The 23,768-nt window shown below is 40.4% G+C and overlaps 1 protein-coding gene across 1 annotated transcript in view; it reads right to left on the minus strand.

Moving 5' to 3' along the window:
* kcnma1a (potassium large conductance calcium-activated channel, subfamily M, alpha member 1a) overlaps positions 1-23,768 on the minus strand; it is a 151,432-nt gene that overhangs the window by 4,779 nt on the left and 122,885 nt on the right. Inside the window, 10 exon segments of the mRNA XM_034237785.1 lie at positions 3,267-3,491; positions 4,247-4,365; positions 5,853-6,047; positions 8,369-8,499; positions 11,617-11,730; positions 15,310-15,502; positions 16,065-16,289; positions 17,487-17,613; positions 21,555-21,619; positions 21,621-21,649. Coding sequence (XP_034093676.1) covers positions 3,267-3,491; positions 4,247-4,365; positions 5,853-6,047; positions 8,369-8,499; positions 11,617-11,730; positions 15,310-15,502; positions 16,065-16,289; positions 17,487-17,613; positions 21,555-21,619; positions 21,621-21,649 — 1,423 coding nt within the window.

Raw genomic sequence — 23,768 nt, forward strand, 5'->3', positions numbered from 1 at the left:
TCAATTTTAAATAACTTCATCATATGGGTATATTTTTAGATCTTCATTATTATTATTGGGTCATGTCTCCCACATAACAACAAACTCACTTCCTCTTCCATTCTAGCTAAGCAGACACTCAAATGTGTACAGGTTTTGAGATTTCTGATGCCATCTCAATACAATGTAGGAGAATTTAATTTAGATTGTGTTGCTCATAGCAACAGTGTCTCCCGTTTTCAATGGAACTGCTTTCTACTCTTTAGCTCTTAAGCTGGTTCAATGGATTATCCAAACTAGTTTCTCTTCGAGGTGTAAAGTGACATTTCATTTGACTATTAAGTCAATGCAAAGATGCGAGAGCAGGGCAGAAATAGACGTGAGTTTGCATTGGGATGCACAAAATGCGTTTAAAAATCCCCATCATTTAAAAAAAAAAAAGAAGCTTATCTTGAGGCTTTCTGACTCCATTTGGCGCATGTATACAGACAAAGGAACAAGACTGGAGGAGAATTATCTGAAGGGCTTGAGTTTCTGTTGAGTTCTGAAACGAGTATGTCGCTAGCTAACTACAGCTAACATCTTTAAAGTCTGTGAATAACCTTTTAGTTTTTGTCTTGTTTTTAAAATGTGTGCAATCACTGGATTTTATTTGACTTAATTTGAAGGGAGACCATGTTGCTGGGAAGTAATGTTATAGTAGATATTTTACGAGTAATTTCCCATACTTTGAGCCCCACAATCAATATTCAATATTGTTGAGGTGGAGGCAGAAATCTAATATTTGAATAGCTACTTATCACACATAGTGTTATACACAAAAAATATGTTTTGCTATTTTTTGGAGCTGGCCCTTTTAGCTGCCTTACACATGATACTATATCTTAAATGTGTACACTCATGCTTAAAGTTAAATATGGTATGGAAGAGCTTTGGAATATTTGAATATGTAATTTTCATGTCATGTTTAAGTAGGCTATGAAAACACTATTTTTGAGCAAAGGGAACATGTATGCCAGGTGTCAGAAGTTTGTAACCTCTTCACAGGTATCTGTAATGCCATTCAAGATGTCACTTCTGTTGGGTGAAGTTCAAATGTTAACTTTGCTATGTGGAGCAGACCATGTGTGTGAGAATGTACGTGTGTGTGTGTGCGCGTGTGTGTGTGTGTGTGTGTGTGTGTGTGTGTGTGTGTGTGTGTGTGTGTGTGTGTGTGTGTGTGTGTGTGTGTGTGTGTGTGTGTGTTAGCAAGCTTTAGGCTGAAGGGGCCATGTGGTACAGCACAGGCATTTGATGTGAAGAATTGTGCCCGAGGTTAAGCAAGATGTCTGCCAACTCTCTCCAGAGTCTGCTGCTGATACGGTGAACTTAAACCATCACATCAGGTGCACAGGGTGGGAGGGAACTTATAGACTCATATCCCCCTTCAATTTAAACTTTAGATTGGTCACACCTCCCACTTTCTTGGTGTGACTGATGGCACAGGGCTGGACACACTTTCATAAAGTTCTGTGAAAAAGTAGTAGTCAGCAATTGGCTGCATCAGGGGGATTTGAATCAGTCTGACCTACATGTGAGCTATGATCTGAGTATGTTCAGTCAGGCAACAAGTGGTGCATTTATTCTGATGCTGGTCAAATTATAACCAACTTTACTCAAATACATATATGAACACATATGACATTTCAAGGTATGCTACAGTCATCTAATAGCATTCAATAGGAGGGAAGATGTGAAAACACACAGACCTCTCACACAATGCAAACCATCTCAAGTTGAAATAAATCATAAAGAGGCATAATAAATGATGAAAAGAAAAAGTGAAAAAAAGGATTTGTGTGGAGGAGAAAATAACTCATATCACCAAGTGAATGACTGAGGTAAAGGCATAAAGAAAAGGGGGGTTTGGTCTCAACCTCATGCAATGTGGAGATGGTCCTGATCATGGCAGGGAGGAGGCAAGAGCAGCAGCAGACATTTTGCTTTCCAGATGAAAGCAAAACTTAAACTGAGGCATGGTTTACTTAACATCTGAAGAACATAATAAATAAAACAAACTCGCCTCGTCATAACAACATCCACAGAGGAAATAGTTATGACCAGGACCCCAGGTAAAGGTTGCTAAGTCATGCAGAATCGTTAACTTGCATACCTTGGCCCATTCTATTCATCCTTGTTGCACTTCAGAAAAAGAGGCAAGTAATCTACTGTAAGTAAGTAGTATTTACAGTCAATACACAACTGACAAATGACTACCAGTCTAACTAAGGCTTACATATTATTTCTACTATAGTATTTAGGCTAGATCATACATCTTTATTTTAAGATGTATTGAGGAATAATTATCTACCATTGAAAGATTCCTGAGTACGTGCATAACAAATCTGCATGCTTTTAAATAATGTCACAATTCCAAAATACTTCATTCCCCCATAAATACAATTCAAAGTTTATATTTTTGAGGGGAGAATAAGAAGTATATAACATGTAGGTAATCATATTTCAAACTATCCTATTATTTTATAATAAACAGAACAGGAAAGAAGGCTACCAACATGATGCAATAAAGCAGGACAAAAGCACCAACAAAATATCAACACTGCTAATGAGGAATGGTTTCATGAGTAACAGCTTATAAGTAATGTAAGCCAAATGTGCTTTATAGTAACTACAGTAGGTAAATCACAAAACATTACATCCATGATCAAGGCGTACTGATCACGTTTGTTAAATAGGCACAAATATCCAACGCACAACAATTAATAAATCACTACACATTAAAAAGAGTGTGAAACAAACACTAAATATTACGACAGATACAACAGGTAGACTGAACAACAAACCGAATGTGTGTTGTGTGATGTCAATATATCTGTCTGTGGTTGAGGCCTTAACTGAAAGCTTGTTTCCAACCACAAAGGCTGTGCCATCTAAACAAGTGGTTTTACTGTTTACAATGCCACAGACTTAATTAGTAAGAAAAGACTCTCTACAGTCTTTGACTATGATAAATGAACTTTCCACAAAGCGGGTTTACCATTTTGTTCATGTCATGTTATGATTGCTATGATGCGAGAGTGAATACCACATGCAGATGATTATGAAGGAAACGTACAAACACCGAGCATCGACGCAGAGCACAAATCTCACAAACAAACACACACTATACAGTATTTATCAGTGCATGTGTCACCACAGTCTGCACACAAACACACACACACACCAGGTCAGGTATAAAACACTTAACATGCAGGCTAATACTCTACAGGCCACTTTAGTGTACGTACTTCTGTTTGTCGCGGGGCTCCCTGGTCTTACTGCTGCGGTTCTGCCGGTTGGAGGCCGGGATGGAGTGGACGGAGGAGCTCTTTTTGCTGGAGGAATGGGAGGAGTGGGAAGAGTGGGACAAGTTTGTTCGGGACTGGCCTGCGTTGTGGTCGAACTGCATCAGGCAGAAGATCAGGTCTGAGGGCACCAGCTCAAACTCATACGGTGGGTTCGTGATCACATACCTGCCCAGGAAACAAATGATAGGGAAGATTAAATGTGTATAATACTTGAGGGGAGGCTTTAAACAGAGAAGGATACATCAAAGACAGAAAGGTATACTGTATATCGAGTACGCTTAATCCCTAAAACATTAAAAGGAGAAATATGAATAGATGTATGAGAACAAACGGATCAAAACTAAGGAGCTCAGTCTTGCACAGTATTTACTTAAGGACGTTCAGAGACTTTTTAGAATTTCGTTTGTAACTAAAAACACTGTATATACATGTGGACATGATAAAGCAATTAATTGTATACAATAAAGAGAAAAAGTACTGCAATATTCATTATATTTAATACATGTTTTGTCAATAAGGAACAACATTTTAATCACATTTCATAGATGTATGCATTAAAATACAACATAATAATATTATAATAATCATGAGGCAATGCCATATATCATTTGAATAATGGGTTTAAATGGAGACATCTATGTCTGTTAAACAGTACGTTATTTATTTTGTTTAACAATTAAGGACCATACTGATACGTTTTGAGCAATTTGTACTTGACTTGCAGTTATCTAAATGTTTATATTATAGTATATGATTATCATTGGGTAATATATATTCAATACATGTCCAGGTCAATGTCAAAGTATTATCATTAGTCTCTTTTTTAAGTTTGTATTTTATTATTGAATATCTAAGACAAACATTTTAGATTTAATTAGTTAAAAGAAAATGTTGACACAGATGAAAGACAGTGGTTGTACCGCTTTGTGCACGGGCTCGGTCCATTGATGTGAACGTCTCTTAATCTGTAGATTCCAAAGCACAGCATGTTGTACGTCTTCAGCGCTTTACAGAATAAGTCCCCATAGCAGCCGCCATCCTGATGAACAACAGAACAAAGACACCATCAGTGAGGTCTGTGTGAGGAACTGCATTGGTGGCAGTTCATGTAATTCTCTGTAAAGTTGTAGGGAAAATGCAATGTTCTGCATTGCTGAGGGAGTCTTGTGAGCAAATGCAAACTGTTGGCAATGTAGACGGCAACAATATGCAAGGTTATTTGCTAATTCAATACAAATGATGCTATTATTCACCCAAGAAGCAAATACAGAGAAGAAACTCATTATAAATGGCGTCTAATTAGAAAGAGTATCGGAAATAAAATTCCTTGGAGTAATCGTAGACAATAAATTAAGTTGGAAACCACATGTAAGCTATATCAAAGCCAACATGTTCAAATCAATAGCAATTCTGAATAAAGCCAAATACCTAATTAATCAAGCTTCTTTGTTTATGCTGTACTGCTCCTTCATACTTCCATACATGATGTATTGTGTGGAAGTTTGGGGGAACACATATAAAACAAATACACATCCTATCTTCATCCTGCAAAAAAGAGCCATACGAGTTATACATAAAACTACGTACAGAGAACCTACAAATAAATTGTTCATCAAACTAAAAACACTAAAACTACAAGACCTGGTTGACTATACAACTATTCAAAGCCGCAAATCAACAATTACCTCATAATATCCAGGGACTTTTCACACGGAGAGAAAGCATGCACATGTTGAGAGGAAACTGCATTTTCAAAAAACCACCCGTACGAACAAATGCCAAACTTCATTGCATCTCATCCAAAGGTGTTAGTCTGTGGAATAACTGTAATGATGCACTGAGATATTGTACAAGTCTATCTAAACTGAAAGTATTATTTAGGAGTCAAATCATTAATGGTTATGAACAGGACCTGTAAAATCCCATTTGTTGTTATTTCTTGTAATAAAAAAATAATTTATTTCTGATTGTTTTGTAAAAAAACAAAAAGCAAACAAATTAACAAGACAAACATGTCGCTGATGACGATGACCTAATGTTTTATTCATAAGAAAAATATATGCTAGAGGGGGTAGGACCAGCTTCTTCTTGCCCCTGTTGAACATGACAGAGACTATCTGAGAATTATTATTGGTTTTTTTGTTATAATTTTTTTTTATGTACTTTGTTATAATTATTAATTTGAGTGAGAAAAAAAAAAAGGAAAAAAAGAGCATATATATATATATATTATTGTTGTATGTTTTTGTTTCCGACATGTTCAATAAACTGAATTATAAATACAGCAAGTTGTGAGTACAAATAACAAAAACCTGAAAATAGGAAGTTGGAACCAATCGAATTTGGAATTTCTTTGATGGTGTTATTGTTTTCTCTAAAGCCACCTTCCTTCTCCACCCACTAAGGCCTGCTTTCCGTGATCACTGTTCTTCACATTGGATTAAGAGACGTGACGAGCGGAGGCGGCCCGATGTGTGCTGCTGGGTACTGCCAAAACGTGTCATCTTCGCTTAAACATCCACTTACCCCCAAGTCTGCAAAAGGCCCGTCGTAGAGGGCTAGCTGGGCGACGCGACACCTGTCTCTGTTGGCCAGTGTCTGCGGTGTGCTGTATCCTCCTCTGAGAGCATTCTCCTCAGCCAACAGGGCCTCCAGCTCTGGTGTGGCCCCCCCTGTGACCAGCGTCCGAATCAGTGTGAGGATGTTATCATTGAAGTATGTCTGGGGAGAAGAGAGAGGGATATCAGTGAGCAGATGCCGGTAGAGTCACAAGTAGGGAGGTGGTATATGAGGGAGAAAAGCAAAGCCCATATAGTGACCCTCAGACCCTCGTCTTTTCACATAGTGATGACTGTGAGGGGAGGAGAAGACAATAGAAAGACTATAGAGGGCTTCTAATGTCTTGTTTTAACAAAAAAAATATATATATTTGCATTTACCTCTATTGGTATGAGGCTTTGCAAATAGCTCTGGTTTTATCTGCTCAGGGTTTTGGAAATATGTCTTCGAGACCCCTTCCCACCCACAAGATACAACAGACTAACATTTTTTTTTTACATTGCATTTGAAGGATCGGCATTTCTGTTACTTTTGAAAATAGTAAGACCTCTCTGTACTGTTTTAATTAGAGCACATTTCTAGGAAGCAATTATTTTAACACCAGACCGTTCGACTAAATCAAAGCAAGACATTTTGCTGCTGAATTCTATAAATGTTTTTTTTCAGGATGGATGAGGCAGCAATCTTGAGACGGTTTTATTGGATCAGATTTTTTAAAACATCTCAATGTCTGATGCATGAATATCCGAGCTTAGTGAGGTATTATTTATTTTAAACAACACCCATTAAGTTATTCATTGTAACATTTCTTTTATAAGGTTAAGGTACAATGTCCATAAATCTATCACATTTAAGAGAGACATGATATTTTGATAATCACAGTATTGTAGGATCATTCCGTTAAATAAAACAGTTACTATTCTTTCCTCTAGCATCACTGATCTACACGCTGTATGGTGTCTGCTTCTGAAACAGCGATTTGACTGCTCTCTGCGGGTGTCAGGTTCTCTTGTCCTTCAAGCCGATCAGGAACTGCTTTTCGGTGTGTGAAGACAGCCGATGTCACTCCGCAGCGGGGCCAGAGTGGCAGCTCCTCTCCCCGGGCCCCTGACAGGCCTGTAGAGCCTCATGATGGATGAGCACTGTCCATTAGCTGGCTTCACCTCTGACCAGTGCCAGACTACAGCTGACGCCTGCTCTACTCCCCGCTCAGCTCCGCTCTGAACGCCCCTCTAACCCCTCACTCACAGAGAAAGCTGCTGGAATTAAGCCATCACAGCACCGAGGGGAAAACCACAGTTGGGCATGAAAGAGGGGAGTGGAAAAATGAGGTGTAGAGGAGGATTTGTTTGATCTCCCAAGATCCCCCTTTATCATATCTCCAGTGTAGCAATGACATTGTCAAGATGAGAGAGTGTTCCTCTGGCTTGTTACTTCCAAGCTTGTGTCATCACCATTACACTAACCTTCAACACTTTCTTTGTTAAAGGATCTATTAAGGCTCTTGAAAGTTGAATTCATAATGTTAATGTCAATGGAGCTGGCAGGCATGGGCGATGAATGTAGTATACATTTCATTTACCAACTTCTGCCTACTTAAAATGCCAAAATCGTGCATCCACTATCCTCCTTTTTCTCTACTGGGTAAGCATTCAATCTCACAGACGGATTAGCTTTCCTTTAATGTTAACTATTGATATGTCTCGCAATAATAGTTTTATTTTTCTAACTGTTGTGGAAATATTTTCCAAGGCCCATAACTTTGACCCAGTGTATCAGTTCAAACTGTCCTGACTGAGCACAGGCACCTGTAACCTTGGCTGCTGTGCTCTCAGTGTTTTGTCTCCCTGTTCCTGCCTGTTGGCGTCAGCTGATAGAGGTGTTATCATTCTATCTTGTTATGCAGCATGTTGATGATGCTCTCTGAACTAGCTAAATACATGGGTCTGGGGTAGAGTTCTTCAGAATTGACCTGGCAACTCTACCGTGAAGTCAGAACCTCTGACTCTTGGACTTGTGATGTGAATCCTCCGGCCGTTAACTCCAAATAAACCATCATGTGTTTGACATCAAAGCTACTGCTCTTCCCGTGTCTCCTTCCTGAGTCGGTGACTCCCACTGCATAGCTACACAGAAGTTTCCTCTACACTAACAATAAACTTGAGTATTTGAAAACAGGTTTCTAATTGAATGTGAAATAACAGAAAAATAGCGGTATAACCACCAAAAAAGGCAAAAGAAAACTGAGAAATTCACTACATTCTGGGTTTCGACTCAGTTCTGCTCATCCTAAAGTTTCTACAAGTGCAACAACATGCAATTGTTACCCGGTAGACGCAGCTATGTACTTTGCATGAAACCTCTCTCTACCTTCTATTATTGTGAAGACTCAGTAAGAGCATCCAAACACACAATTTGTCATTTTAAAAGAAATGGTCTTGAAAAGCACTCCACATGAGTGTAAAGTGTGTTTGAGAACTCACCGCGCTCATCAGGGAGTCGAGTACACTGACAGCGAAGGCAGTGCCGCAGGCAAAGGGCTGAGTGAGGTACAGCTCCGTGTCTGGGTCGTCATCATCGTCTTGGTCCAGGAACTGAACGTTAGAGTCGTTCACTGAGAGACGGGAGGGGGAGAGTTAGAGACGGGCGCTGTGAAGAGGCATTAGCCAAACACACACCCAGACACTAACACACCTGAGGGTTTATTGAGAGTTACATTTGAAAATATTTGGATATATTGTAGTATATAAGTAATGTAACAAAACCGTCTCAGGTATATTGGTATTGATCAAGGCTGGTTATATAATGTAACAACAGATGCACATTATATTTTGCTAACACACCTGTGAACATATTTCTTTATTAAAAGATTACAACTTACATGTTTCTTTAAAAAATGTACAGATTGAACTGATTTACCGATAATCAGTTTACAATTAAACTATATTTTATTTATAATATATTATTTTTTGTCTAATAGTCTGTTTAAAAATTAACTAAATATGTTATCTATAATTTGTAATTTTTGTCAACAATTTTTTAATAGTTTTGTTTATGTTCATGAACTATACATTTGTTTGGATTTTTTGTGGAATACTTCCAAATATTGAATATTAAATCTATTGTATATCACATGCAGGGTGCATTTTATACATTAAGACAAACCACACGTAAAAGAGAAGAGTCTTTTTTTCGCATACACAGTGATAACCATTGTCGAAGTCCGTAATTCTGAATAATTCATACATTTATCCTGCATTAGTACATTAGTAGCCACTGTGTCTTGATATATTGTAAACACACCAATTCTCAGTCAAGACACAATGTCCAGTCGGTGGGTTGAGTAGCCCTAACATAAAGGACATTATCTTTTCTCAGAAAAACGTCACAACTATTTCTCGTTGTATCCAGCATATATAAAAAAGTGAGACTTCAACAATGGCTAATATGTCACTTGAGAAAATCATGCACTTGTAAATTCATGCTTTTCAGAGTTTTCCTTGATAAATGTGTTTTTTCACATCATCACCTTCAGAAGAAAAGTCATCTCAAATATTTACCTTTGCCCTGAAATTCAAATTAAAGTCTAGTAACAAAACACACTTCCTATCTCATGACTAATAATAGCCAGGATATGCTACATGGACTAAAGGAACATTTCAAATGAAAATAAACCCAAACCAAAATAACAGATATGTTTTGTCTCTCAAGTATGGCATATACAGTATATGGCATAATTGGTGCACTAAAAAACAGTGTGTTCCCCAGTGTGAGCCTTTTTTCTTAGGTTGTGTTTCTGTCAGCAGTGGGCAGGGTGTATGAACTTGAAAAATAAGCATCACACACGTTTTGTTTGACTCCTCTGTTATCTGAGCTTTCGAGATATGGTCTGGGAGGGAAAAAATAAACTGGAAAATACATTTAAAAAATAAGATGGTTTGATCTTGAGTTTGTTGTTTTTGAATCTGATTTCTGCTCAGGCTTCCTGTGCGCTATGGAACAGAAAAGTCAGTCAAAGAGACAAGAGGCTGACGCAAACGGGCCTGGGCCAAAGGATTGAAAATGTGTGTGTGTCTGCATGTGTGTGTGTGTTAGTGTTTGTGGAAGAAGAAGGGGGGTGAGGGGCAGGGGGGTTGTTGCTATGAAAACAGCCACAAGGACAGACTGAGCATGATCAAAAGCCTAGCTAGGCGCTGCAAAAGCAACTGGAGGAAGAACATTTTCTTTTTAAAAGGAGGCCAAAACAAGACAGTCAATTTCAACCAGAACGGAGAATAGAAATGTGTTCAAAATGAAGCCATGGGAGCAGCGAGGGCCTTGACTACAGCCAGATAAATCAAGACAAGCTGATGAGGAGCAGAGCGGCGAAGCGAGAGAACGAACGGCAGCAGAGGACAAAGGCCCGGCTTACCCAGCTCTGTTATCATTTGTATGTTGGTTCCATTTTTTTTTTTCCTGACTGAGTGAAACCAATGGCAGTAGTTTGCCAGGTTTAGCTAATGGTGATGAGACAGCGCAGGGAAGACATGGTGTCGTTACTGAAACAGTTTCAAAGGCTGCAATAAATGCCTTTTGCTGTCTCAGACTACTCGTGTCAACCCTGGGATTTACTCCGAGACATTCAAGGTTGTCCGGTATCTAAAAGTAAAGCACCCTGGATTAGAGTGCAGTGGATACAAAGCCAGAGCTGTCAGGCCGCTATACCACTACAACAACAATACATTATTTCACGGCAAGACATTGAAAGGGATAAAGAGGGTCTTATCCATAAACACACCTACTATATGCCACGCACACAAAATAGATCATGCAACTCGTGTTTTCATGTTCCAACTACACTTTAATCTGCTCCTGGCGCTGTAGACTGAACATATGACAATGTAATTACAGTACCGTTCCAAAAAGACATGCAACTGCTCCCTCCTTTGCACACAATACTGAAGCTTTCAAGCCCAGGATGTCTTCTACATGGATAGCATCTACTTCTGATAAGTACGTATGCGGTCAGCAGTCTAATGGCAAGCGCCTCTCTGCAGGTAATGGCTAGCCCGGTTACAAGTAACATTAGGTAGCTCCTTTCTCTTTCTGGCCTTTTCTTAGCTGGCCTCATGCTCCATTGCTCCCTAATTGGGTCAGGGGAGACAGAGTAGCCAGTCTCTGGTGCTTTAGAAGGCCCCTCAGAGATCTGAAAGTTTCATGAGTCCCCACCACCAGTGGGAATACAGCCACTGCCATTGTTATTAATAAATGGACCCATTTTGCAACCAAGGCAGTTTTTTTTTTTACCCTCCACCTTTTCACTCTCTTTCCCTTTTACCATCTCTTGTGCATTAGTGGACAAATGGCAGGAGATGTAACTATAATCCTTAAAATGCCTGTGTGACATCCTCAAGTTCCAGCTGTCCACAGTGTCCTCAGATGAGAGATATCATACAGGCCTTGCAGCTAACATTATCACCACTTGACAAAAAGCTAGCCAGATCAAATGATTCACTTGTGAACATGAACTTCATTTGGGCAAAGCTACCAGCACCATGAGAGTGAACAAATTCCACACCACACATTCCTCAAGCCCATTTGACCTTGAATGAGTTGGAACTTTTGGAAGCAGCGTGACGAGTCTTGTATAATCAGCTTTATGTGTCTGCCAGTGAATTGGGAGTTGATCTGAGCTTATTGGGTATGGCATGCAATGTTTGCATTTGAGATGTGTGTTTATAAACGGCTTTACCTAGTTCTGTGATGATGGGGATGTTGGCTCCGGTGGTGACGGAAGCCTGACGCACAAAGCCATGTACTGGACTGCTGTCTGGAGATGACCGGTCCATTCCAGGAGGCGTGAAACCTGAAAAATACACATAGATTTATAGAATTTAGCAAATATATAAGGGGCTGGCAGTAAGAGAGATACAAGGTTTGCAATAACTTTTTTAATCTTCTTATATACCAACATGGAATGACTACATTGCCACTGAAACCCACACGATACCTTTCACTATGCCTTCAGAGAATGTGGAAAGGAAATACAACCTACCCACCAAAAAGGTAATTTCTAAAAAAAACAATCAACTTAGATTGATCGGATTTAATGAATCTCTGTTTCTCGTTGTACTATTAATATTTATGTCAAAATCAATAAGCAATACATTTACAATTTATTATATATACATCCAATTGAGTCCAAATCTGGGATGGCAGTTACTGATGTGTAAAGTTAGTTGCTTTATCATGAATTAAGCTGTTTTTGCTCTCTATTATAATTGGATTTAGCAACTGCCTCATGTAATTCTTTGGATTACATTTAGTAACTGAATTACAAAGATGTCAGTTCATCAAAATGGATATTTCTCAATAGAACAACTGGGGGGAAATCAAGCAAGTCTCATGAGCTAGCTTGATATAGCTCTCTTGTTGTTTTGTTGATAGCCTTTGGAACATCTGAAGTGAAATGATGCAGTTTATGGCAGAATAATAGATGAAACACTTGACAAAATGTAATATTCTGGTCAGCAGGCAATATGGTCTGTTGCATTCTTTTTAGATTTAAAAAAAGAACAATCCAAGCAAAAACCAGTCTGATAAGTGTTTTACTGAAGAAGTATCATAAACAAAAGGATGTGACCTGGAACTCTGTATCAGTACCATTATCCATAGTGCATGTCAGCTCAGTCAGCATAAGGTTGTTGATGTGTGTTTTCTGTGTCATTCAATTGTGCGAATTGACAGAAAAAAGGAAGGATGGGAAGGCTAAGTAAACAAGGCACCTGCCTAAAAGTTGCAATACGGATACTGTGCTTTTAGGGGTCAGCTAAGACACATTTAGCATTCACATCCTTCCATCAACGGGGAAACATAAATGTTAGATGTTGTTCATTTTGTTACAATAAAATTGGTGAAGTGGATCCTAAAAACCTTTTATCGGAAATGGTGTGGCAGGGACCATGAAATACAAGTGCAAGTGACAGGAGTATGAATTCACATGACTTCACATTTTTGCATTTCCTCAAAGTGACAAGTAAACACCTTAAATCTGTAATGCTATATGCATAATGCATCAACTGTGTTTTGACATCCATCATTTAGTGCTGACTACAGCAAAATGCTAGTTTATAGTGCCACCACCAAGGAAAGATAATGCAGGGAATATATTCAGGTCACAAAGTTTTAAAAGGATTGCAAATTCGCTATGCATGTGAGTGTGTGCCTTTCCTGTCAAGAAGCTCAATGAGCTGCTTACATTACAAAAGAGATCTTCCCTGCCCTTTGCAACAGAAACAACACCAAATAGTTTAGTACACAGTAGGAAGCACACACTGTACTGAAGCATAGATAACACTTGACACTTTGAGTCAACCAGGGAGCACAAGCTAAGACAGTGCGAAAAATCATTTTGTCGATGTCCATAAATGATGATGTTTACTCCACTGGAGAGTGACAGCAAGTTTTTGGGATACGGCCTCTTAAACACTGTTCTTATTGTATCATAGTGAACATGCAGACAGCACGGAACTGTAGGAGAACAGCTTCTGTTTTGCACAGTGTGCAAAGTGACTGTTGGTGAGAACAGCAATACACGAGGCCTGCTGCTGAGCTGCTTTCAAAAACGGTTAGCTTACAAACAGCTCAGAAGTTGTGATGTGAACTGGTGAGCTCCAAACAGAGAGCTGTATGTCTTCCTCAGATGGAGTCAGAGTACTGCAAAAATGTGCTAAAGCTAAAATGTGTCTATTTGCCTAATCATGTCCTCTAAATCAGAATTAATTTAAAAATGTATGTATGTTTATCTCTTTATGCAACTAAACCTGAAGGCAAAAATAGTTACAATTGATCAATATACATTATACTTATTTTCTACAGTAATTGGCTGTTTTAGTCATCCTGTAATTTATAAAATATAATGATCTTATTGAGAAATTACAATTTAGAAGCCAGGGTTTGAACAGTAGCCGGATCACACACTATGTCTCCTCTACAGGCAGGATGTTGCTACTGTGAGGCTGTAACCTTGTCTGTTCTGCTAAAATATACAATAGACAAGTGAGATCTGGGTTACATACCCCCTTACCCCTGTAGCCCCCCGGGCACAGCTATGCTTTGCGGCTGACTACATGCTACAGCAGCCGTGAGAAGCTCTCCCCCAGGAAAGTGCATGTTTACTTATTCATTTGCACCTTCTTGTTTTAAATTCCACAGACAGTGTCTGAATGGGAGCATCGCTAGAAGGAAGGAATCCCCAAAGCAATACCTATGATACAATACTGGTGTCTGGATATATGCGTCCTTGTGTATGCATGATTGCATTTCACTGTGGTGTGTGTGTATGTGTTTTCTAAAGTGAAGTATTTATCACTGGAATGGGTGGTTGATGTAAGACCCAATTATTGATGACAATAGGCTCCATCCATCGACCCTGGGAGAGGATATAGGCTAGTGTGCTTCCATATTGAGGGTGGCTCTCGGTGAATACTGCTCCCCTGAGCGGCATGCTCTAAGATTTACCCCTGATTATTGTTCCTCGGTGGCACTGCTATCGACAGCACATCACTCACTCAAGGCTGGAGAAATAACAGCATTGGCATTCTCCTAAAACATGTGGAAGTGCTCAGCACTAAAAAATAATGGCCTCTTGGACCTTCAACTTTGATTTGTATTTACAACACTCTCTGCCGTGGCACTAAATAGCATCGAGCTCAAGGGATGTCATGCCTTTCGGGCTAATCATAAACTGAGGATTACCTGTTTGTAGGTAACGATTTTGCTGGCATCTATGTGTGTATGATACGTGCGCAGAAACACGTGCACACGATTTGAAACTCGACTATGTGTGCACGCTTGTAACGCTGTTTTGTTGTGACTAATGAGGAGCAGCTGAATTGGCCTGCCTGGTGATTTGTACTAGCTGCTTAATGATGATGAGGCCTGATGGGATGCCAGGTTCGTGTGTTTGTCTGCAAACATCAACAATCTGTTCCAGACGATCTGCCAGACACCAGATCAGGGGGAACAACATCAAATGACACAGTCATGTTGATTACATCATTAAAAAAAGTATTATCAAGGAGTTTTAACAGCATGTTATTACCAGGAACAAGACTGAAATCTTCCGAAAACGATGTGTAGTAAACGCTCTTCAAAGGTTCGATGAGGCAATCAACAAAATGTTTAGTGTGTGCACTTCTTCAGGAGTACAGTAAAGTCAGTTCATAGCTGCCACTTACCACACATTTGAACAGTATTTCAATGAGCGGCACTTGGCAGACTGTGCTTGACAAACTACATATATTCCCCCAGTGTGGCCTTCTCATCCCCTCCCAATTTTTTCCTCTCCTTTTCCCCCCCATCTTTGACAATTGCCTTTCCCCCCTGCCATAACCTGTCCCCTTTGGGCTGTAGTGCAGATGTAGTGTAATAGGACACTCCTTACCTTGGGAATTAGCCTGTAAGACCCCAATGCTGTCATCAAACTGCATAGATTTGATGTTGAGTGATGCCAAGATGCATTCCTTATCCTGCAGTGAGGCATCTTCGATATTGTTCTGATTGGCTGACAGTATTACGCACATGTCGCAGAGGTTGATGTTGACAGCCCTTAAATCTGCCCGACTTAATGGCGTACCCTTCAGGGTGAGGAGAACAGAGAGAAAGAGCAACAAAGAGAGAGAGAGAGAAAGAGAGAGAGAGAGAGAGAGAGAGAGAGAACAGCCAGACAGAGGGGAGAGAAAAACAAATTTAAGGAGTGAGCGGAGTGGAGCTTTGGGAAATTAGTTAACAAGTATTCTTGTTTTGAGGCGATGACATTCCACTGATCTAACTGGGCATTGGAGAATCAGAGACACGGACTAATCTAAAGGCTAGCCTGTGCTGAGGGCTGTGTTTGGGATTCTCCTCTGATCATCAGTCAAGCCAGGCCTAACAAGCTCTCAGGCAGCAAGCCACGCCATCTGTGATGGGCACTGCAACAGACATAAACTTCATTTTGGATGTGGAGGATGTGTCACTGCTCTGGATGATGGGGGATTACTACGCTCTCATTGAGTGATCATTCAATTGAGTAATGTGTGATCAAATCAAACTGACAATCCCTGTTCAATGTGCATGCAACTCAAAATGTCAGTGCGTTGTTAGTTGAAAAGAAATTCTGGTTTAAATGTGTCTTGCGTGGCAGTACGGTATACTCACAGGTAAGATGGAGACCTTAGGGAAGTTGTGTAAAGTCTCCCACTCTCTTCGCAGGTATTCCAGCGAGCCCACAAAAACTATTGGCTTTAGTTCGTGGTAATGGAAGTTACTGGCTCTTAAAGGCATCACCAAGTTTCGCAGCCCCACCAAAGCGGACGTGACATCCCCAAATATACAGACCACCACATGGCCGCTCAGTACTGTCATGGAGGCTTCACTTCGGGTCTGCAGGGAACAGGGGAGGGATAGGGAGAGAAGAGCAGAGAGAGAGGAGGATGAGGAGGAGTGCACACACAGAGACAAACACAGAATTACAGAGAAAAAGAACGGATTAATGTGCATGAAGTGACACATTCTAGTTTTAACTATGTCTGTTATAAACTGTTATAAACCAATATAAAATAGTTTGTTAACCAAGTATTTAGCTGAATTATGTATCCACAATAAAAAACATTTGATCAACAAGCCTTAGCCTTACTATTAACACATAAACAAAGTTTGGTTAACCACTATTCTGTTTATAAGCAGTTTATTGAATAAGATATAGGAAGTTTACACATCAAAAACACAACATGTGGTATTTTTTCAAAGGGCAGAAAAATGCAGTTTGTAAGATTTTAGGCACGAACAGCATGTATGAGTAGGACCCTGTCATAAATCAGCGAGGTATAAATAAACAAAGCTTCTCTATTGTATGACGAAAAGAACAATGTGATGCCCTGCTTTCAAGATCTGTTGCCTGTCGCAGCGGCTTGATGTGCATTTGATTGCAAGTTTGAGTGAACGCTGAGTAAACTAAACGCTACTATGATCCCAGTGTATTTGAAACTAAAACTGTATCTTTGTTCACTGGAGACATATAGAAAAAACAAGGGACCACTATTTTAAGTTTTCCCATACTGTAAGTTAGTGATCTGATGCATTAAACATTTTGTTATGCATTAAACATTTTGTTCTGCATTATTTATTGGTTTAAAAAAAAAAAAATGGATGACCCAACTGATCCTTTACCTCCCCTTTAACTACTGTAATTAAATCAACAAATATTCCCTAATGTAAACTATATAGCTTACTGTGTTTTAAGGTTTTGATTTCATTTGAACAGTATTTACCTCGTCCAAACAAATTGTGCACTAACATAAATGCTTACAAACTGCCTTGTTGAAACATCCGAGCAAACCCATGCGTGGAGTATTGAAATGCTGTTCACAGATCCTTGGTGGATATATAAAAAACAATAAACTCACCTTGAAACAACAGAGAGGCGGTGAGAAAAATGTCAATATACATTAGTATGCGATTGTTTTGCTACAATATCGAGGGGAAACGTTGGCTCCTGAGCATACTTACTTTAACTTTTTTTACCGCATATTCTATAATATTTTCGGGGTTATGCAGTTACAAGGTTTTTGCCTCACTCACCAGGATGACTTTTTCGATCTCCTTTGACGGGCACCAGTGAAACATCCCTGTCGAGTCATACCTCTTCACGTTCATGTCCATGCTCTCGATTTGTTCATTTCCAGGAATAAGAAGGGGGTCGTGTCGACTGAGAAAACAGTACGATTTATTTATGTTAGACCATTTTGTGAACTGACCTTGTGGAGAAGGGAGCTGTAACATGAAAAAGGCAAAAGACCACCAGGGTTTCTTGAGATGTTCACAGTCTATTCATACAACGTATCAAAAGTGCATCACATTCTCAGAGTGTTGGACTTTCTACTGCACTACATACTGTATGTCCCATAACTATCATGTAATTCATTCATTCCTTCTTGTCCTTGTTGTCAAGTCATCAGAAAAACTCAAAGACCCTGGTGCTTGCAGCGGTGCAGAGAACAGCAAGACTTGAGTGCTACTGACTGAATGGCATGACAACACAAGGCCGATTACCAGCTTTTACACTCTCTCCCAGCTCCTGACTCCACGCGGTGCAAATAGTAAAAGCTCCAACAGGCTCACACTTTAAATATTTCAGGAATTTGCCCAATCACATTTTGCTTTCCCAGCTGATGGCCATTAATGTTTCAGCAGCATGTCACAACCAAACAGGCTAATCCACAGCACTGGGCTGCTGAGTTTTATCCGGTGCAACACTGACCATGAAAGGGCTCCTGTCAGGCCCGTTAGACCGCCTCTCTTGTTCTTGCATTTATCCTACAAGATGGGTTCTCACAGTCTTTCAGGCAATCCATAACATTTCATCCAAAACACTGAGTCAGGATAAACTGAAGAAATGTAGCATTGTTCCGGAATAAATGCGTGTTTCACAGCAATGCAAATGTAATTTATTTACAATTCAACCAAAATAATAAAACCCTAGGTTAAAACAGCAAAAACAGGGAAGTGCAGAGAGACAGACATTTCAGTAATGTGGGAGAGAATATCTCAAGAGTTTGACATACATCTCTCTCAGTTGTATTCTCTCTTTCCTCTATCAACACTGTCATTCACTGACAACGCTTTGATGTTTCAGCCAGCATTTGGGTTGCATACCAATGCAGTAAAAGTAAGAGTAAAAAAAAAAAAAAAGCTGTCAATTAGCCACCTTCTCTCTCCACCTCTCTCCCCTCTATCAGTTAGTGCAGGTGATAATAACACTGACAGCATTTAGTGTTTTTACACTCAGCCTGAATCTTTCATCCAGAGCCGCGTGTTGCGCCAATCAACTCCACAGAGCCCCCGTCACTTCAATCTGCTCAGCTCTGCTCGCCTCCACACAGGGGCTGACTGGCACATGCAGGCGGGCTGCCGCTCCAGCTCTCTCTGCCAAGACAGCTATCTTTCACAGAGCTGTCAGCGGTGTGACTGGCAGGCTGTCACGGGCTCCACACACCTCCTCCTCCCTCTGCCTTCTCCCTGCCTCAGGATGAACCTAGCACAAGACTCGGCGAGAGCAGACATGACGTGTGTGCCACAGTGCCACGCCCAAGGGATATCAGCTGCAGATAATACTGTGACATCTTCTGCGATTGGATGCCTGACCCGTCAAAAAGGTTTGTGAGAATGGTGTTAATGCCATGGTGTCACTGCAGCTTGTTAGCACGGTGACACGTGACATTGGCAACTTGACAATTAAGGCATGTTGAGGATAAGCCAGCTAGGACGCAAAAGTGTCATTACCCTATACAAATATTCATTTCTAAATACATTTTTCTTTCACCACCGGGAAGTTTACGCCCCATAAAACATTCTCTACACTTCAAAATTGTATAAATTCAAAGTTAGGATTGCAAAGTAAACATATTTCCTTGGTGAGAAACAATATTTTATCTGATGCACTTTTATATAGGACAAATATTTCCCTTACAGCATATCTCCCTTCAGTTTCTCACCCTCTTCCTTTCTTTCTTTCTTTCTTTCTACCTCCCTCCCTGCCTCCCTCACTATATATTTCAAACAGAGTTGAGTTATTCCAGTGCATCACTCTGCAGTCACAAACTGGGGATGGGCGTGCTCCCACAATCCCTCTCTGCCAGACTACGAAGGCAGCCTCTTGCTTTGAAAATTTCCCCCATCATGCAAACTGACAAAGGCATGCTTTTCAAAAGCCCACAGCCAATCTGTTGATCATTATTTATTTACAAAGGCCTTCAGGCTGCAAGTCCTGTAAAAACCATACTTGATACGTATGCTCACTCTCTCGCAAGCTCTCTACTGTGTGTTCCCCCTCCTTGCTTGTAGAATAAAGTATCCCTAAGGCTACCTCAAACAATCACTTTTCATTGTGCATAAAATTCACCTTGTAAAGCACAACTGTTTAATATATATGGTGTTATACGTTGACGGGGGCAGCTGTGAAGGGGGGCTGAGGACTGTGATGGGTAATTTGATGTTTTGCTGAGGGCTAAGACAAGGAAAAAAATCTACACCTATAACAGAGGACCTGTCATCCCAGTACCCAAGAGCCAGCAGAATACTGAAGCACCCCTAAAGCTGAGAAAACTTTGACACCGCTTTGAAGCGTTTTCAAAACTGAGTAAATAACTCGCAAGAATTATTATCACTGCGAGATCAAAGCAAAGATGCATATATTACATGTCAAACAGGGACCATCTCCTAAGCAAAAAAAGGAAGAGAAGAAAGGGTTTTGTGCTTTAAGTTAGGCAAACTAAACAGCCTTTTAAACGAGCAGTTAGCTGGAAATGTGCCAATGTCTAGCAGTTCTACAAAAAAAGCATTCTCCCTCTGAGCAAGGGCAACTAAAAAGATTCTCTGTTGCAAACTAGACTGAAGGGTATGACTCTGTGTTGGGCTAATGATTCGGCAAGTGTGAAGGCTTATTAAGTGCTTGTTTTGTGGAGAACTGAGGGGGAGGCCGACAAAATACTGGACGACATCACATAGGCATGCTAACGCACACGGATAACTCTGCCTAAGGGAAGCAAGCAGGACCAACATACAAAGAACTCTACTAAACTAAAAGGAAAATACACCACAGCAAAATAATAACCAAAAGCAAAACGGATTTGAAGAGTTAATAGATAGAAATGAAGTCTATTTTAAGTGATATTTGTATTAGCAGATATTAAAATATGTTGGTTTTTTGTAGTTTTTCAAGATGTAAAATCCATTAGTATTTATTTTGTACCCACACAATTCAGATACAGGAGTTTCTAATGTAGCTTACACTGACAAAAAACACGCAGCTTTCTCTTTAAATTACAGTCAATTCGTAGAGATGACAACCCAAACACTTTCCCTAATTAAGAGTAGGGCAGCGTAGTGTTCCTGTCCTCTTAGATCTTCTCCACCATGCCTTCATCCTGCCTTCCCAATGCGCACAGCTCGGCCTCCCTGTATTATCCACGCTGCCGTGTTGCTAACCCCGCCTCGTAGCCGGGGGAGCACAAAAACCTACCCCTTTTATCTTTCAAAATCAATTAACAGCAATTTAATTCCACAGGACAGGATAAAAGGAAGGTAATATTTGAATTCATATTTGATTGTGATGATACATCGCACATATGGCCTTAAGTACCAGAAACAGTACTCACAGGGGTTCCCACAATAGAGGAGTAGCCTGAGGGCAAAGTAACCATGCAGGTCGCTCTGATTGGTTGCTGGTGTCATTAGTGCCAGCATTGTTTAAGGAGCACATGTGGACCAGACCGGAGGAGGTGACAGCTGGGACTTTAAAGCCAGAGGAGTTTTCAAACGGCTTCTCACAGATGCTTTTCATGACAGAAATATTATTTCAGCTCTGTCATTAACAGCTGACAGCATGCCATCCTAAACAGCCAGTGCCAAACAGGGCACTTCTCCGCTCTCTTTCTCTCACAGAGTTTCTTACCTCCTTCTTCTGCCACCCCTAATTTGCCCCCTCCCATCCATCCAAACTCCCACCATCTCACCATCCGCCTCTGAAGTATCTCTCACACGCATCCCTCCATCCTTTCCTCCTGTCCTCCCTCCCCTATTCCCTGCTTCTGACTTCCTCTCACTCCCCATTTGAAGTGCTGGAAGGAGAATAAAATCAGCTTCTCTTACCTCATCATTTTGGGCGAGTTGTTGGGTGAGTTTCGCATCCCTCCATTGCGCTGCTTTTTTTTGGGGCGAGAGAGTTGATGGATGCTCGTCTTCGACTGCAAACACATGCACAGAATGTCAGAATAGAGACAGATGGAAGTGTGCTGGACCTGACATGAAAAAAATAGCCAACACTCAATCAATCATTGCAAACAAAAAAAATCAACAGAAGAAAAAGGAAATTAATAATTCAGTGTCAAATTGAGAAAATATAGAGAAGGCATTAGTAACGGACAATGGTAAATCTGAGAAAGGCAGGAGAAAACCACGGAGAAAGAACCAATTTACGAACTGAAAATGTTACGGAAGGGTCACATCCCAAAACCCCCTAGATGTTGGCTCTTCTACGGTCTACTTTAACAGGGCTTTCAGAAATACACTACTGCATTTTTTCAGTACACTTGCTACATTTTGCAAATGGTTGGACCTCTAGCAGTCTGCATCAGAGTGACCATGCTTACCTACGCCATTATTTGCCATGTGATGGTACAGACTGTCATTGTCAGTGGGGCGCGGGCAAAAGCAATGACAATGAGATAAAGGTTATGTAGATGAATTTTGAGAGGATAGTTTTTTGTTTGGTTTTTAACAAAACTATCTATACCGCACCCTGTCATTCCAGTTCTAAACTAAAGCGCACAATGGCTCTTCTACAGGTCTACCTCCATGCCAAGAGAACACTTAGCACTCAACACACGTCACTAAGGACAGGGCACAAATTAGTGGATTATTAAAGCAACTAAAACAAACACATCATCATCCACTAGAAGACAGCCAGGTCTAAGTTCAAATGAAAAATTAACTATTTATATTAGATGAACCATTTGGTGTTTGATGCTTTGGTGTTAAGCATTTGCAAGACGCTGATCAATAGCCACAATGTTTTTTAAGGATTATTTTTATCAGATTCAACTTCACCTTCTTGCCAAATATGCTTTTCTGTGCAAAAAACACTCTATTTTTCTTACTTTGCTCAACTCACAGACAGACAGAGAGGACGAGAAAGAGCAGCCAGATTGAGGCCAGGCCCAGGCGTCTGAAGATTTCAGGCAAACTAACAGCAGTCTGATCTTCACTACTGTCTGTGAGTTTCAAGAGCTTTTAGACAAGCACCGAGAAACTCTTATCCACCGTGCACTCTCCCAGCGCAAATGCCAAGTGCACCGTCACTTCAAACCCATATTAGTCTTTTGGTTAGAAATCAATAACACAGCATGATATTAGAGCGAATCAATGTGCAAGCCGTGACTATTCCAAGCATGTGGAAATTCATTATTGTCTGAGCCCCCGTCCAAGGCTGTCACCTAATTCTGCTAATAAAAGATAAGAAATATGACTTTGCCTTCTAATAAAATGTCATTCTCTGACATTTATTTTATGCAATTGGGCATTTGGAGTAGCTAATAGAACAAGCAATTTCCACTTAACACATAATTCTCTCTCTTATGTACTCCAAAAAATATCCCATTAGAAACAATACATTCCTCTCCATATTGTTAGACAAACAAGCTTCCTGGTTTAAACTTAGAATGTTTCTAAAATCACTTGTCATTCCACAACAATTCAATGAAATGCTTTGCAACCTTAGGGTAATAAAAGCTTTTACAGTAATGAATAAACCGTAAGCTCAGTATCCTCAGAGTTCAGAAGTGTCGCAGCATTTCTGAAAATAGACACTAATAAGCAACTATTTTGTGTTTATTCTGAATATTCTAAGTTCACATAATTTAGCACTCCTCAGTTTGGAAGTCACCCTATGTAGACAGTAGCAGCCACTAGCAGGCAAATCTGTGTAAAGCAGCACGAGCAGCAGAGTGAACCGTCATGCAGCAAACAAGAAAATATGAAGGGACGGAGCAGGCGGTGTTACTGACTGATGCATCCCGCTAAGGGGGCAACCTACAGTGCCTACTGTGACTGAGCTGCATGGCATTACTGGGGTGGTAGCGGTATTTCACCGGCAGACTGCGGGCCCGGTTCAGACGACTCTCAGCCAGGGTTCTGGCCGCCACGTCTCCTGGACCTGAGACACTGAGACGCAGTAGCGAGGGGTCAGCCCTAGCCCCCGGCCCCAGGGGGAGCAGGCTTCCTTTACGGTTATTAACAAGGGAGATGTTGGGTTTGCCCGGGTTGAACAGGGGCTCCTTGTTGGGGTGCAAGTTGTTGGAAAGGAAT

Source organism: Gymnodraco acuticeps, unplaced genomic scaffold, assembly GCF_902827175.1.
Source record: "Gymnodraco acuticeps unplaced genomic scaffold, fGymAcu1.1, whole genome shotgun sequence".
In the NCBI taxonomy this organism is placed as follows: Eukaryota; Metazoa; Chordata; class Actinopteri; order Perciformes; family Bathydraconidae; genus Gymnodraco; species Gymnodraco acuticeps.